The sequence below is a fragment of the Neomonachus schauinslandi genome, chromosome 16 (assembly GCF_002201575.2).
Source record: "Neomonachus schauinslandi chromosome 16, ASM220157v2, whole genome shotgun sequence".
NCBI lineage: Eukaryota > Metazoa > Chordata > Mammalia > Carnivora > Phocidae > Neomonachus > Neomonachus schauinslandi.
This window is the reverse complement of record NC_058418.1, coordinates 6742822-6758916: the sequence shown is the minus strand read 5'-3', so window position 1 is coordinate 6758916 and position 16095 is coordinate 6742822. Positions and strand designations below refer to the sequence as shown.

Genomic DNA, 16095 nt, shown 5'->3' with positions numbered 1-16095 from the left:
TCCCTGCTCAGCGGGGAGCCTGCTTCTTCCTCTGCCTGCCACTCCTCCTGCTTGTGTGCTCTCTCTCTGTCAAATAAATAAATAAAATCTTAAAAAAAAAAAGTTTGTTATAATTTTTTGTTCTTAGTAGCAGCACAGAGCAAAAGTAATTGATTGGGTCCAATACATGGAAGTCAGGGGAAAAAGGGTTAAAAAATCTTGCTGAAATATTTGGAAAAGAGCTTTAGGACCCACACAGCCTATAGTGTAGAGGTGAAGATGTGGACTGATATTTGATCAATTGGACTTCGTCAAAACTTAAAATCTTGGGGCACCTAACTGGCTTAGTCGGAAAAGCATACGACTCTTGATCTCAGGGTCCTGAGTTCGAGCCCCACGTTGGGGCAGAGATTATTTAAAAATAATAATAATAATAATAAACTTAAAAAAAAAAAACCTTAACACCTCTGCTCTTCAAAAGACAACATTAGAAAACCAAAACTGGGGCGCCTGGGTGGCTCAGTTGGTTAAGCGACTGCCTTCGGGTCAGGTCATGATCCTGGAGTCCCTGGATCGAGTCCCGCATCGGGCTCCCTGCTCGGCAGGGAGTCTGCTTCGTCCTCTGACCCTATCCCCTCTCATGTGTTCTCTCTCTCTCAAATAAATAAATAAAATCTTTAAAAAAGAAAACTAAAACTGAAAAGACGGGTCACAGATTGGGAGAAAATATTCAAAGTAGATATGCCCGACAGAGACCTGCACCTCTGTCTCTATTAAAAACTGTTTACAGGGGTGCCTGGGTGGCTCAGTCGTTAAGCGTCTGCCTTCAGCTCAGGTCATGATCCCAGGGTCCTGGAATCGAGTCCGGCATAGGGCTCCCTGCTCCGCGGGGAGCCTGCTTCTCCCCCTGCCTCTGCCTCTCTCTCTCTCATGAATAAATAAATAAAATCTTAAAAAAAAAAAAAAAAAGATCTACAGATGGCCAATAAGCACATGAGAAAACGCTCAACATTAGTGGTCAGGACAGTGCAAATGGCAATCACAATGAGACACCTCTTCATACCCACCAGAATGGTTAAAATTAAAGACTGCTTGTAACAAGTGCTGGTGAGGATGTGGAGCATGTGGGGCTCTTCATGCATCACTGATGGGGATGCAAGATGGCAGAGTGCACTGGAAAACTTTTTGGCAGTTTCTTTTTTTTTTTTTAAGATTTTATTTATTTATTTGACAGAGAGAGGGAGAAGCAGGCCTCCCACGGAGCAGGGAGCCCAATGCAGGGCTCGATCCCAGGACCCCGGGATCATGACCTGAGCCGAAGGCAGACGCTTAACGACTGAGCCACCCAGGCACCCCTTTTTGGCAGTCTCTTATAAAATTAAACATACACCTAGCATCCAACCCAGCCATCTGCTCCTAGGTTTATCCAAGACAAAAATGTACATCCACAGAAGACTCATACATGAACATAGGATAGCCACTTTATTTATAATAGCCCCCAAAAGTCCAGAGTATCCATCAACAGGGCAATGGATAAACTGTGATACATCCATACAATGGAATTCTCAGGAATAAAAAGGGTCGCACCAACGTTATATGCAACAACTTGGAATGAATCTCAAAAGCATTGAGTGAAAGAAGAAAGACACAAAAGAGAACATACTGTGTAATTATTTTCATATGAAATTAATTTTATTTATTTGTTTGTTTGTTTGTTTGTCTGAGAGGGGGAGAGAGAGAGAGAATCTCAAGCAGGCTCCACACCCAGTGCAGAGCCCAAAGCTGGAGGCTCACTCTCACCACCCTGAGATCATAACCTGAGCCAAAATCAAGAGTCAGACGCTTAACCGACTGAGCCACCCAGGTGCCGCCCCTATGAAATTTTAGAAAAGAAAAAGCAGGAGCATCTGGGCGGTTCAGTTGGTCAAGTGTCTGATTCTTGACCTCAGCTCAGGTCTTGATGGAAGCATTATGAGTTCAAGACCCACGCGGGGCTTCGTGCTAAAGAAAACAAAAAGCTCCATCAGAGTGACAGAAAACAGAAAGCGATTGCTTCTGGGGTGGGTGGTAGAGTACTGACTAGAAAGAGTCATGAGGAAATTTCTGGGGTGATGGATATATTCCACCAGTTGCGTTCATCTTCATTCAGTGACAGATGTCCTCGACTCAAGATGGTTCAACTTACAGTTTTTGGTGTGAAGTGGTACACTTTGTAGAAACCATACTTCCGATATGAATTTGGATCTTTTCCTGGGCTCCTGATACGCAGTATGATCCTCTCTCATGTTAGGCCAGAGCTCACAGCCAAGCAATCGGAAGGGCAAACAACTGATACACCTACACCCATTCTGTACCCGTACAACCATCCCACAGTGTTCAATGAATTACACGAGATGCTCAACACTTGTGTTGGAGGATACGGCCCAAGTGTTCCAAGCATGGCTAAGCTATGGTTTTCGGCTGGTTAGGTGGATTAAATTTACAATTTATGATATTTTCAACTTAGGAGGGGTTTACTGGGGGGCGGAGGAAACCCCATCATAACTCAGGAAGATCTGTAGTGACTTTTTCTCCAAGAGGAGAAAAGCTTCCCGTGGCAAGGAGCACCCAAGCCGTGCCCTGACTGATAGATAGAAATTGGCAGGCCCAGGGAGGTGAGTGTTCCCAGCTGGCGGAGGGACCCGGCAAAGGCCAAGTGGCTTGAGGGGGTTGTTGGATTTAAAAAACTCGGAACAGTTAGGTAGAGGGCTAGGTGGTTCTATGTCTTGAGGCCTGAGTCCTATTACTGACTTGTGTCGGACCCCAGACAAGCCCTCCTCTTCTCCAGGCCTCTCACTTCTCCAGTCTGTCCCTCAGGTAAATGGGCACAAGCTCCCTTGTTCCTTCTGAACTCCCCTCCGGCTGGGAGAATCCACCGAATGGCTGAGGAGTGACTATTCTTGGAGCCAATCGCTGGAGCCTAAAGGCCGGCCTTCCTCCCTCCTCGTGGGCCAATCGCCGCGTTCTCCTTGAGATCAGCCGCTAGACGAGGGCTGTCTAAAGGCTTCATGACGTCACATTCAGGATAAACCAATAGCAGCTACAAAGAGGCGGGTTGTTTTGGCGATGGACAGCTCTCTTTCAAGATGTCCGCTTAGCGCGGGGCCCGCCGGGAAGCTTTGAGGCGGTGCTGGGGGGACAGGGGCGGGAACTTCTGGTAGACTTTGCCCAATCATCAGCCGCGGTTTTTGCGACAGACGGGCAGTCTTTCCCATCCCCGTCGACTTAAGGGGGCGGGGCTCCGCACACCAGACTGGGCGGGCCCCTCAACTTTGATGGGCGTCTTCTTTGCCCAATTGGTAAACGGTATTCTCAGACGGGCCGCCTCCATTGCCAATGAGATCTCCTGGCGGGGTCGTTGTGGGCGGGCCGTGGACCCTCCGGTATAAGGCGGTCCCGGGGGAGTGCGGAGAAAGGGGGGGGTCTCGGCGGCAGGAGGAGGAGTAGGTGCGGGTGAAGATGGCGGCAGCCGAGGCCGCGAACTGCATCATGGAGGTGAGCGCCTGGAGCGCCGTCGGGGGTGGGGAGAGGTTTGGGGGTCGATGTTTTATGCCTCCGTCGTGGGGAAGGGGCTCCGAATGGGCGGATTGGGGATGAAGGCTCTCAGCCGTACGGAGGGGACGCCGCATGCTCCGGATCTCGGGATACAGTCTGAGGTGCGGGTTTCCTAGCTGTCGGGGGCCTGCGGCACCTGGTCGAGCTGAAGGTGTCGTGCCCCCTCCCACGTGGAGGAGGGCTGGGGGCGCTTCCGGCCTGCCCCCCACGTGGCCGCGGCACGGTGGGTGAGGAGGGGGTGTGCCGTGCCCGGTGGCCGGGCGGGCTCCACGTGCGGGACAAAGGCCCCGCCCCCCGGCCGGGGGAGGGGCGCCCCCGGGTGGGGGGGCGGAGAGGAGGCTCCGACCCTCCCTCGGAGGCCCCCTGTCCTCTCCCCGGGGATCGCGACGTACCCCTCGGGGTGTACGTGCATCGGTCCCTCCGAGAAGTAAAGAGTCTCTCTGGAGGGACAGTGTATCTCGACCCTCCAAAACCCCGTTCCCGATACCGGGGCATCTGCTTAGGCTTCGGTCCAGGTTTCGTGCATTCCTGGGTTGGGATTGGAGGAAGAGGAAGAATTGGTTCCCTCCCGGCCGCCGTTTTCCTGTGCCTGGATTCTCTCCTGCCCGGGGCTTTGGGAGCTGGGGGGATGGGGCATGCCCCTGTGACCTCCCTCTGGGTGGTGGGGGGGCCTCTAGTTGAAGGAGATCCTTCCCGATAAGGCGTCGTGCACCCCCTTGTGGCCATTTTTGGGTGTGTGGGAGGGACATCTTTTTCATGGGGCGTGTCCCAAAACCCACCTCCCCTTCGGAGCCCTCCCGGGCGAGGGGAGGGAGAGTCTGTGCTGGGAAGAGGATGTGGGGAATATAAACTACGAGCTTTACCTCCTATTGGAGACCTTTCTTTCCCCGGCGCATATGCGAAGGTGGGGGACCTCCCCCTTCCTGCAGCCCTGTTTGAGGGTCCTGAGCCTGGAGGCTTGAAATGGTTTCCTGAGAGGTTTGGTTCTTGTGCAGCCATATGGGGTTGGCTCCGGGGCTGTTTCAAGACCTCTTGGGACTTGCCTGGTCGTGGTATTAGTGGTATTGAGAAATGGGTCCCAGTGGGAAATCCCCTTACCAGTCACCCGTCTTTGTAGGTGTCCTCAGTGGCTTGGGAGAGTGGGGGCGGGGCTTGGAGCTTCGTGGGTCATGTCTGTGACTTCGTGCTTCTTGGGGCCCGGAGGGTGGTCACATCTGGAAGGGATGTAATCTGATGGGGCCTGCATACTGCCTCCTGTTACCTTGTAGCATTGGGGGGCAGGCAGCTCCCGGGTGTCACGCCAATGGCTCCCATCCACCTTGGCTCTCTCCTGGACCAGGGTCTGTATGGGTGGAGGAAGTATCTTTCTTAGAGCTTGCCTCAGGACTTGGCCCCACGTGTGGAGGGGTTTGAGGGTCCAGAGTCGGGCCTCCTCCCTGGGACTCCACCTTCCTGGGAAGAGGGGACTAAGCTAGGAGGTTGGCGCGGGCTGGTTTTGTTTGGGGCTTCCTGAGTCCAAGGCAGGAGCTAGGGGTCAGGGTGCCACCCTGGTGGGGGTGTCTGTGTGCCATACCTCCTTCCTGGGGTCCTCTCAGACAAGAGACTTGTTTGCAGAGGCGGCAGATGCCCAGTGGGTACATCCTGCCAGCCCCCCACCAGCTACTCACGGCACCCCAGGATGGGGGTGTGTGTCAGGAAGTGTCACCTAATCTGGGGGGATTAGATGATGAGGGGGAGCGACAGCTGGTGGTGCCTGTGTACCTGGCGGGTGCCAGTTCCTGCGGCCTGGATGGGGGAGGTGTGTGTGGTCAGGTGCCTGGTCAGAGAGGGACAGCGTGGGGGCGGGCCACCATCTCTCCAGCCGTACCTGGGACAGAACCCCATCTCTTCTCCCCCCACTTCTCCCACCCCTTTTAAAAACAGCCCTGCCTCTTTACTTGCTCCCTCTGCCACCACTCCCTGCCAAGGAAAAGGAAAAGTGCAGGAAACACCCCCTCCCCTGTGAGCTGGGGTCCCCTGGCCTGGCCCTCCCCTAGCCACTCCCAGTAGCTAATCCTGTCTCCCTGTTACTCTCTCCTAGAATTTTGTAGCCACCTTGGCTAATGGGATGAGCCTCCAGCCGCCTCTTGAAGAAGTAAATATCCTTTTGTGAGACCCTTCCCCACATAAATATATCTTGCCACATATCAGGCCCTTTCTAGCGGTCTAACCATGATTCCTCTTGCTTCAAACCAGTTTACCCTGTGCCCCCCCAAACGTTAGTACAAACCCCCTCCAGGTTTGTGGCTCCCATCTGGCCTCCCCAAATACTGTGGCTACTTCCTTAACTACATTTCCAGCCCCCCCACTTTGCCCTTCCCGTGTCAGCCCCAATTCTGCCTTCCCCTCCCCTCCCCAGCTGTGGGCTGAGCTAGAGACGGGGGCAGAGAGACTGGAGAGATGGTAGGCGTGGCTGGGGTATCGGGGTACTCCCCTGGATGGTGCTCTGGGGAGGGGTCCTGGAAGAGGAAAGTGGGGTTGTAAGGTTTTGGGGTTTGGGGGGAGGCAAGATGGCAGACGGGGGCTGTAGGGTTGCCATGGTATGATTTTGGGGGGGGGTGTCTGTTCTCCAGGGAGAAGTAGGGACCTGGAGGTTTAAGAGGCCTTAGAGAGCCCCCAGATTTGACCCATGCTCCCATCCACCTCCTCCCAGGTCTCCTGTGGCCAGGCAGAAAGCAGCGAGAAGCCCAATGCTGAGGACATGACGTCCAAAGATTACTACTTTGATTCCTATGCTCACTTCGGCATTCACGAGGTGAGTGGGAACAGCTCCTAGAGCTGCTGAATCTTGAGGGGGTTAATGTTTGGGAGGGCTGGAACTTAATTTCCCACGCATGCGCCCTGCTCCCCTGGCAGCGTGCCTGGCCGCCCCTCTGGGTGTGAGGCACACACCCCGGGGTCGCCTCTCCCAGCCGTTGCCTTGGAGACGGTGCTTAGCCTGGCCCTCTCGGGAGGCTGGGGTGGGAGCGCGGGCGAGCCTGCCTGAGACTTCAGCCGGAGGTCAGGGCCTGCCGGTCTCTGCCGCCCTCTAGTGGCTGGCGGTGGGACTGCCCCCCAGCGGCTCCCGCCTGCTGTGCCCCGGGGCTTCTGGACCCTTTCGCACCGAGGTCCCCGAAAGTGGTGGGGATGCGATTCTGAGCACTTCCCCTTTTTTTTCCTCCCCTTTTGCTGAGGCCTCTTCCAAATTGTGGTAAAATATACATAACAAAATTTACCTTTAAGTGTACCGTTTAGGGGCACTAAGTGCTGGGTACAGCCAAGGTTCACTGGGGCTTGGGAGGCAATGGTAGAATCAGGCCAAGGCGGGAGGGAGATTAGTCCATCCGGTCTGATTTTACAAATAGGGAAACTGAGGGCGCCTGGGTGGCTCAGTCGGTTAAGCGGCTGCCTTCGGCTCAGGTCATGATCCCAGGGTCCTGGGATCGAGGCCCGCATTGGGCTCCCTGCTCAGTGGGGAGCCTGCTTCTCCCTCTTTCACTCCCCCTGCTTGTGTTCCCTCTCTTGCTGTGTCTCTCTCTGTCAAATAAATAAATAAAATCTTTAAAAAAAAAAAAAAAATAGGGAAACTGAGGCATGTGGGAGGGAAATGACTTGTTCCAAGGGGACTAAGGAAGTGGGAGGACTGAGCTCTAGCTCTCCAAACCGCCAGTGTGTCAGAGGCCAGGGCACCCCATTTTCCGGCTGGGGACGTGGGCCCCCTCATGATATGCTTGTGCCTTGCGCCCCTACCTCCCCCTCCAGGAGATGCTGAAAGATGAGGTGCGCACCCTCACATACCGAAACTCCATGTTTCACAACCGGCACCTCTTCAAGGACAAGGTGGTGCTGGACGTGGGCTCCGGCACAGGGATCCTCTGTATGTTTGCTGCCAAGGCTGGAGCCCGCAAGGTCATTGGGGTGAGTGTCCTGGGCAGGCGGGCGGGCCAGGGCCTGGGGACAGAGAGGGGCCCCTCAGGGCTCAGGGATTGGATGGAGGGGACTGGGGGCAGAGGGTGGGATTGGGGGGGGTCTCACCCTCCCTTCTTCCTGGGCCCCCAGATCGAGTGTTCCAGTATCTCTGATTATGCGGTGAAGATCGTCAAAGCCAACAAGTTAGACCATGGTGAGCCCAGGAAGAGAATGGGTTTGTGGGGATGGAGTGGGTGATTTCCCGCTTCCCCGGGGCCCTTGGCAGTGGGGTGGGGGTCGTCACTGAACACAGATTCAGCTGTTCCTCCTGCCACGGGCTCTGAGTTGCCGGCAGCCTGAGAATCCCTTCTCAGAGCTCACAATGGGCAGTGACAAGGCGGGTGCTGCCGGTTTAGGAATCGAGTGGCAAAGTCACGAGCTTAGTGCCTCGCTCGTCAAACACGGGGGCAAGAAGCAGTCTTTAGTTTGCAGAGGCATGGGGTTGACACCTGAGGGTCCGTGGTGAGAAGTCTCTCAGCCGCCCTTCTAAGCTCAGCCCACATTCCCTTCCAGAGAAGTCTACACCCACAAGCACGTACACGTGTAAATGTTTTCACGCTCACATGCATGTCTTAGACATAAATAGCATTTCACGCGAGCCTTTTGCCCTTTACTTCTTCCACCTGCTCATCGTGTAGTTTCACACATTTCCAGATGTGAGAGGCTCTTGCTCTTTTCGATGATCTTGCTCTTTTTGATGACGGCTATCGCCTGCACGTACCCCAGCTCTCTCAGTCGGGCTCCTGGGGGTGGGCATTCCAGCAGCCCCTGAGACGTTCATCCCCTAGCCCGCACTGTCATCTTATGTATGAACTAGTGTATCTGGGAGGTCAGGTTGTTAAAGGAGGGTTGCTCGGGTCAAAAATGCCGGTTGTGTGGATGTTGCCGTGTGGCTTTTGAGTTCCCACCTGTCGGGTTCCTGGGGCAGAGAATGAGGGAAGATGGTGGGTTTTCCGGATGTGGAGGCTCCTAGCATTTTAGACACTGAAGTGATTTTTTTTTTTTTTTTTAAGATTTTATTTATTTATTTATTTAGAGAGTACGGGGAGGTGGGGAGAGGGAGAGAATCTCAAGCAGACTCCACACCAAGCGTGGAGCCCAACACAGGGCTGGAGCCAACGACCCTGAGATCATGACCTGAGTTGAAACCAAGAGTTGGATGCTCAACTGACTGAGCCTCCCAGGCGCCCCCGAAGTGATTTTTTTTTATTTAAAGATTTTATTTATTTATTTGACAGAGAGAGAGACAGTGACAGAGGGAACACAAGCAGGGGGAGTGGGAGAGGGAGAAGCAGGCTCTCTGCCAAGCAGGGAGCTTGATGCGGGGCTCGATCCCAGGACCCTGGGATCATGACCTGAGCCGAAGGCAGACGCCTAACGACTGAGCCACTCAGGCGCCCCCGTAGTGATTTTTTTTAAAAAGATTTATATATATATATATATATATATATATATATATATATATATATATATATATAAAAGGAGAGATTAGTATAATGAGCCCCCAGATACCTACCACTGAGCTTTAAATATCTCCATTTGAAGCAAATTTCAACCGTGATGTCATTTCTCCTATAAATCCTACTGTGTGTGTGTCTCTCTCTAATGAAGGCTTTCAAAAAACATGACCATGCTGTTAACGACAAAGTCTTATCATCCAATACCTAACCCATACATTTCTGCTTCTGCCTTAAAAATATCCAGGGTGATGAATGAATTTTAAAACTGAGTTAACAGGGGTGCCTGGGTGGCTCAGTCGTTAAGCGTCTGCCTTCGGCTCAGGTCATGATCCCAGGGTCCTGGGATCGAGCCCTGCATTGGGCTCCTTGCTCCGCGGGAAGCCTGCTTCTCCCTCTCCCACTCCCCTTGCTTGTGTTCCCTCTCTCGCTGTCTCTCTGTCAAATAAATAAATAAAATCTTAAAAAAAAAAAACAAAACTGAGTTAACAGAGGGGCACCTGCCTGGCTGGGTCCATAGAGTGTGTGACTCTTGATCTCGGGGTCGTGAATTTGAGCCCCACATTGGGCATAGAGATTACTTTAAAAAAAAAATTATAAAAAAACAAAGCCAAAAAACCCTGAGTTCAGAGAATGTGGCTTCAGCTGGCAGAGTTCTTTGAAGATGCCTGAATGCAGCTCCCAGCCTTTCCTGGAGGAGACAGGGGCGGCTCCAGTGGGGTCCCCAGGTTCTGGTCCCCCAGGGGAGGCAAGCAGACGGGTCTCCTCGGGGCCAGTTGCATGTGCCTCTCTCTGCCCCCGCAGTGGTGACCATCATCAAGGGGAAGGTGGAGGAGGTAGAGCTTCCGGTGGAGAAGGTGGACATCATTATCAGCGAGTGGATGGGCTACTGCCTTTTCTACGAGTCAATGCTCAACACCGTGCTCTACGCCCGAGACAAGTGGCTGGTGAGGCCCCCTGCAGGGTGGGAGCAGCTCACACAGGCTCACACAGCCTGGGCTCCTTCGGCCACGTGTTGAGCACCTATCAATCAGGGCCTGGGCAGAAAACCAAAAGCCATACTAGATACTTCCCCCACAGGGGACTTCATACAGGGGACTGACTGCTCAGATGTGCGAGGGCCCAAAGCCAAAATGGGAGGTAACAGGCACCAGGAGCTAGACAGTGACAAGGAGACAGTGTCAGGAGGTGTCTGGTGCTGGGGTGCTGGAAAGAAGATCATAGCAGGGTGAAAGGATGGGGAGAGGCCAGAGGACCACGGTTCCAGATGCTCAGGGAGCAGGCTCCCCAGGGGGCCGTGACTAAGACCTGAACAAGGGGTAGGAGCTGCAGGAGATCTGGGGCAAAGATCATCTGGGCGGAGGAACTGGTGCAAAGGTCCTGGGGCAGGAGTGTTCTTACTGGGTGTTGAGGAACAGCAGGGAGTGGACTGAGGGTCTGGAAGAACAGTAGAAGGGAAGGGGGTGGAGGGGCCTGAGCATCCCCGTGAGACTTTAATTTTCCTCTCTGAGGAGCCAGGGAGAGTTCTGCAGATTCTTCAGAACCTGTGAAGGACAGGCCTGAGACTTAGGTGCTCCTGGATGCCACCTTGCAGCCGTGTGGGGAGTAGATGCGGGCATGAGAGCAGAAGCGAAGAACCAGTGAGGAGGCCATTGTAGGAGTCCAGGTGGCTCAGACCAGGGTGGGGATAGCGTGTGTGGATAGAGACCCAAGTTGTCAAGGTTTGGGGGCAGTGTTCCAAGACCCACCCCCAATCCTTCACACCCTCCCCTTACCCCTCGGCAGGCCCCCGATGGCCTCATCTTCCCGGACCGAGCCACGCTGTATGTGACAGCCATTGAAGACCGTCAGTACAAAGACTACAAGATTCACTGTGAGCTCGGGGGCTCCCCACCAGGAGCTCGGGGGGCGGGGCAGGCTTGGCCTGGGTGCCGCTGATGGGCTCACCCCTCCTCCCTGCCTGCCTCCCCAGGGTGGGAGAACGTATACGGCTTTGACATGTCTTGCATCAAAGACGTGGCCATTAAGGAGCCCCTGGTGGATGTGGTGGACCCCAAGCAGCTGGTCACCAACGCCTGTCTCATAAAGGTGAGGGGGAGTGTGGCCAGGTGTCCCCAGGGTTGGAACCAAGGAAGGGCCACGACATCAGGTGGCCCAGTGTTTGCCCGAGGCCTGGGAGTCTGACCTGTTGGCCGGAGGTGGCGCTAGAGGCCCGGAGAAGCCACTTAAATCCATTAAAAAGCTTTATGAGCCCAGCCCCCTGGGCGGTTCCAGGTGCCACCGGGAGCAAGACCAGACTGGTGGGCACTGCTCTGGGGGGATGCTAGTAGCTTCTAGCCTGAGCTGGCCAGCACTCCAGATGCAGGAAGCTCAAGGCCCTGAGCAAGTTGATATGCACTTGGGCCACTGATGAAGAATACCATGGCAGCGATCGGTTCTTGAGCCCCTCGGTGTCCGCACACGGAGCTGGACACTGGGGTGAGCCCTAGAATTGCGCTGGGCTGCGAGAGGCGGCCCAAACCTGGTGGAGGAGGAGGAGGAGGAGGAGGGAGTCTGGAGCGAGTGAGGACAGGAGCTGGGAGGGCGGGCGCCAGGGAGCTGTCAGGGTTTTGAGCAGGAGTTTGACATGAGCTGATGGACAGTGTTTTAAAATCGTCACATTGGCTGATAGGTCGGGTAAGGAGCTGTGGCGGGGGAGGGGGGGTGGGGGGCAGAGGTAGGGAGCTCCGCGAAGAGGCCCCCGGGCAGGGTGAAGGCCGTGGAGAAGGGGCAAGGGGCAGTTCTCTGAAGCAGAAGTAGTAGCTCTAGGAAGTAGAACCGTCCGGGGTGGGCTTTGGCCATGGGAGAGAAGGCAGCAGGACTGCAGCGTGGCTCCCCCAGGCTTTCCCGCCTCCCGCTGGGCTGCGTGCTGGGGAGTGGGGCTCACGGGGCCTGTCCCGCAGGAGGTGGACATCTACACTGTCAAGGTGGAAGACCTGACCTTCACCTCCCCCTTCTGTCTGCAAGTGAAGCGGAATGACTACGTGCACGCCCTCGTGGCCTACTTCAACATCGAGTTCACCCGCTGCCACAAGAGGACGGGCTTCTCCACCAGTGAGCATGGGGGGCGCGGGCAGGAACCAGCAGGGGGAGCCAGGGGGCCGGCCATGCCTCCGTTTCCCCACCCGTGAAACAGTAACCAACAGTTCCTCTCCAAGGCTTGATGAGGGTGAAGGGATTCAGGGATGGTGGAGGCTCAGCAAAGGTCATGGAGGGGCCAGACAAAGGGAAGGGCCAGGCCGAGGCCCAGGGTGGGGGCTGGACAGGAGGCCTGGCGGCTGGCCGCATCCCGGCTGACCCGACTGCACCCCCAGGCCCCGAGTCCCCCTACACGCACTGGAAGCAGACCGTGTTCTACATGGAGGACTACCTGACCGTGAAGACAGGCGAGGAGATTTTTGGCACCATCGGCATGCGGCCCAATGCCAAGAATAATGTGAGGCGCAGCGGGGGCGGCGGGGGGGTTGGGCTCAGGAGGGGCATTGCTGCCTGTTCTGGGGCCCCACCAGCCCTCTGCTCAGTTGAGTCTGCGACCCCTGGGGAGACCCCAGCTGGATGGGAGGACAAAGGGTCTGGAGCCTGGAGTCGGGGCAGGTGGGCCTGGGCTAGAAGTGTGGGTCTGTGGGCGCGGGGCTGGGTGATGCTCAGGGAGCACTGCCGGAGTGGGTGTCCCAAGGCCACACCTCTCTCAGAGGACATTTGCCACTGTCTGGAGACCTCCTGGGCTCTCACACCTGGAGAAAGATGCCAGTAGCTTCTAGCACAGGACAGTGGAGAAGCCTCGACTGTGACCCCCAAATGTCAGTAGTACAGAGCTTGGAAAACCCGGGCATAAAGAGACCGAAGGAGAGGCCCAGAGGGGCGGGGAGGAAGCCGGGAGCCTGGGCCGAGGTGGGGGGCCTGAGGGCAGAAGTCTTCAAGGTTATTGGCGATTCTGGCCCAAGCCTTTCTGGGGAGCGCTGGGGGGTGGGGAGCGCGGAGCGAGGCCTGGCCTCCACGAAGCCTGGGAGCCGAGGACGGGGGGACGGTGGGGTCGGGACCATGAGTGTTGCCGTGTGGGAGGAAGTGTGCTGGGGGAGAGGTTTGCTTCCTAGAAGAGGGAAGGAGTAACTGCTTTACTGATAGGAACGGTCCTGATGTGGGAACAACCCTTAAGCGAGAGCCAGAGCTGCTGAGCTCTGCCCTGGAGGGGCGGGCTTGGCTGGGCTCCAGGTGCCTTTGAGGGTGTCACCCGCGGCTGGGAGTCAGGGCTGAGGGTGGGACCAGCAACGTGGGGTCCCCCAGCCTGGACGTGGGGTCTCCGGGGAGTGTGGGAGGTGGCTGGGGGCGCACCCCCTGCGGCCGCTTCCTGACTCAGACGGTTCCAGATCTCTGCCTGTCCCATGTGCAGTCCCCCTCATCTGCCCTCTCCCCACAGCGTGACCTGGACTTCACCATTGACCTGGACTTCAAGGGCCAGCTGTGCGAGCTGTCCTGCTCCACCGACTACCGGATGCGCTGAGGCGGCCCGGCTTCTCCCACCCCGGCCGGGCCGGCCCTCCACGGGCCCAGGGGCTGCGGCGTTCTTAGGCAGTTTGGGGGCTCCCCCTTCCTCTCCTTCCCTCCCTCAGAAGGGGGTTCTAGGGGTCTGGGCTGGGGCGGGGCACATCGTGACTGTGTTTTTCATAACTTATGTTTTTATATGGTTGCATTTACGCCAATAAATCCTCAGCTGGGACGGCTCGGCTTCCTGGGGGGCAAAGTGGGGTTGGGGTTCGGTCTGCAGGGGCTGCAGTGACAGCCTGAGCAGCGGGGGGTGCTGGGATGGCACCTGCTGGTAGCTGTAGGTCTCTGTCCCCACCTCTGTGTCTCTAGGTCTTGCTCCCTGGCTCTGGCCTCTAGTCTCTGTTCCCCTGTCCCTCCCCCCCCAATCTCCCTCACTCATGCCCCCTGAGGCCCTGTTCCCTCTTGTCCCCATTGGGCAGGGCTCCTGCCCCCGGTTGCCCTGCTGGGCTGGGGGAGGGTTGGGGTGTGGGTTCCCAGCATAGCTGGGTCCTTAAGTTTCCCAGAAAGTCATCTTCCCCCCCCTCCCCCCAGCGCACACATTGTTCCACTGTCTGGCTGTTTTTTCCTGTCCAGGACCCTCCAAGGCCAGGCCAGGGCTGACTGGCAGTGACTACTGCCCTGCCCTCTGCAGGTGGGGAAACTGAGTCATGGGGGGTATATTAAGGGGATAGAATTCCTTGTGTGTCTGCTTGCTCCCCCAGCCTAGCTTGGGACTTGGAGGTGGGGGACAAGGGGGGGGGATGTCCCACCTTAGGGCAGCAGGGCCTCCCCGCCTCCCGTCTTTACAGAGATGGGACTCGGAGGCCCCCCTGACAGCTCCCCAGGGGTTGTGTGTTCACCCTCTGCTGCAGGCGTGGCATCTACATCTGACCCTTCCTCACGGCCTTGTGCACAGAGTCCCTGGTCCCCCAGGGTGCTCTCCACAGGACCTGCATCACCTAAGCCACCGTGACTTTCCTTTCCTTGGCCCTGGTTCCACCTGCTTCAGTACAGAGGGAACCCCAGGCCTGGTGGCACTTCACCCCCGTCTGCACCTAGTCCTCCTCCAGGATGGTGTCCGCCCGCGGTGCTAGGGCCCAGACTCCCTCTGTCTACAACCCGACGCGGCTCCGCTCGCTCCCCGCATTGCCCGACCCACGAAGGAGCCTGGCCGGGGAGACCTCATGGTCCCCAACGGGTTGAGGTTGAGGTTGAGGTCACAGGAGCCCAGCGCCTCCCTGCCCCCACCCCTTTCCTGGAAGCCCTAAGCTGTGTCACCACTAGCAGGTGTCAGCTGCCCCGCCCCTCTTCCCTCCGCCTTAAAGGGGTCCCTCTCCCGAGGCCTCCCAGGGTCATAGCTCCGCCGTGTGACTGCACCCGCGAGGCCTCAGAAGCCAAGGAGCAGGACGTGGGGATCCGGGTTCTAAGCCTCCCCTTCTGGCGTGGTGTGGCCTCCTCGACTCTTGGCCGCAGTTTTCCCCGCCTGGGCAGTGGGGACTGGCGCCCAAGCGGGCCTCCAGGGGACTGTCGGACTCGGGAAGGGGGCGGAGCTGCACCCCGGAGGGGCCACTTCAAGGCACATGGGTTTCGAGGACCGCTCCCGGCCCCACCCCACGATGACTTTCCACATCCTCCTGTTGCTTCTCGCCTCCTCCGTCCTGGGGGACCCGGACTCCGTGGGCAGGTGAGAAAGGCGGGTGGCGGCGGGGACAGGGCAGGAAGAAGACCGCGAGGAGCGTGCGCCCCCTTCAGGCCACTGCTTCCCGCGTCGGTGGAATGATGATCTGTAAGCGCGCCTCTGCGGTCGCGGAGTTCTGGGTGTCCCGACCCCACCGAGACCCCTTTCTCGAGAGGATTCTGTTTGAACCCGGCCTTCTCCCCTGCTCCCTCCCCAGGCAGCCCCGGCACCGCAGGCGCCTCTGTTCCCTGGGCACATGCCAGACCCACCGCCTCCCAGAGATGATATACTGGCTCCGCTCCGCCTCCATCAAGGAGCACTCAGGGAAGGCCGGCCGCGAGCCCCAGGACCCCCACAGCTACGGGCGCCGCCGCCGGCGCGAGGCCAGGGTCCTGCTCCGTCTCCAGGACCCTGGCCTGAAGAAAAGAGGCCAGCGCAGTGCCCAGCTTCCTGGGTGACGTCGGGCACGTCCCTGGCCCTCCCCTGGCCTCAGCTTACCCATCTGTGTATTGGGGCCACAACCCCAAGTTTCTTTTCCCCTAACTCCATCTCCTGGGCTCACTCAAAAACTGTCTCCCCCCGCTGTGATCTGGGCTGGACCCAGGGGCACACCGGACCCAGCATGTACAAAGAATACTAACGTCCAGAGCCTAATAAAACGAGTTTCCTGTTTCAGACTCTGCTTGTCTGTGCCCATTCCGGCCTCCCAATCTGAGCCCAGTCTCTAACATATTCTTCCCCTTTATCCATGCACCTTTTCCCACACGGAAGTCCCCCTGACTGTCTAACTTGAATCCAATCCGCTGTAGCTTCTCCTTCGCACCACTCAGTCCGTGC

The 16095-nt window shown here is 57.0% G+C and overlaps 2 protein-coding genes across 5 annotated transcripts; both read left to right on the top strand.

Annotated features, from left to right (window-relative positions):
• The first annotated feature begins 3310 nt into the window (after positions 1-3310).
• Positions 3311-13773, top strand: PRMT1 (protein arginine methyltransferase 1). 4 transcript variants are annotated; one of them, XM_021681296.1, is made up of 11 exons: positions 3311-3513; positions 5654-5707; positions 6266-6367; positions 7354-7509; positions 7651-7714; positions 9822-9964; positions 10803-10890; positions 10990-11105; positions 11960-12110; positions 12371-12492; positions 13474-13773. In XM_021681296.1, exons 1-11 carry the CDS (start codon positions 3478-3480, stop codon positions 13555-13557), a joined length of 1116 nt encoding a protein of 371 aa, XP_021536971.1. In that variant the 5' UTR covers positions 3311-3477; the 3' UTR covers positions 13558-13773. The 4 variants fall into 4 exon arrangements, with proteins under 4 accessions (XP_021536971.1, XP_021536972.1, XP_044767392.1 ...); XM_021681297.1 differs by lacking the exon at positions 5654-5707; XM_044911456.1 differs by lacking the exons at positions 3311-3513; positions 5654-5707 and adding an exon at positions 6013-6030.
• Positions 13774-14276: 503 nt separating this feature from the next.
• Positions 14277-15912, top strand: ADM5 (adrenomedullin 5 (putative)). Its single transcript, XM_021681298.1, has 2 exons — positions 14277-15264; positions 15476-15912. Exons 1-2 carry the CDS (start codon positions 15161-15163, stop codon positions 15714-15716), a joined length of 345 nt encoding a protein of 114 aa, XP_021536973.1. The 5' UTR covers positions 14277-15160; the 3' UTR covers positions 15717-15912.
• Positions 15913-16095: the final 183 nt, after the last annotated feature.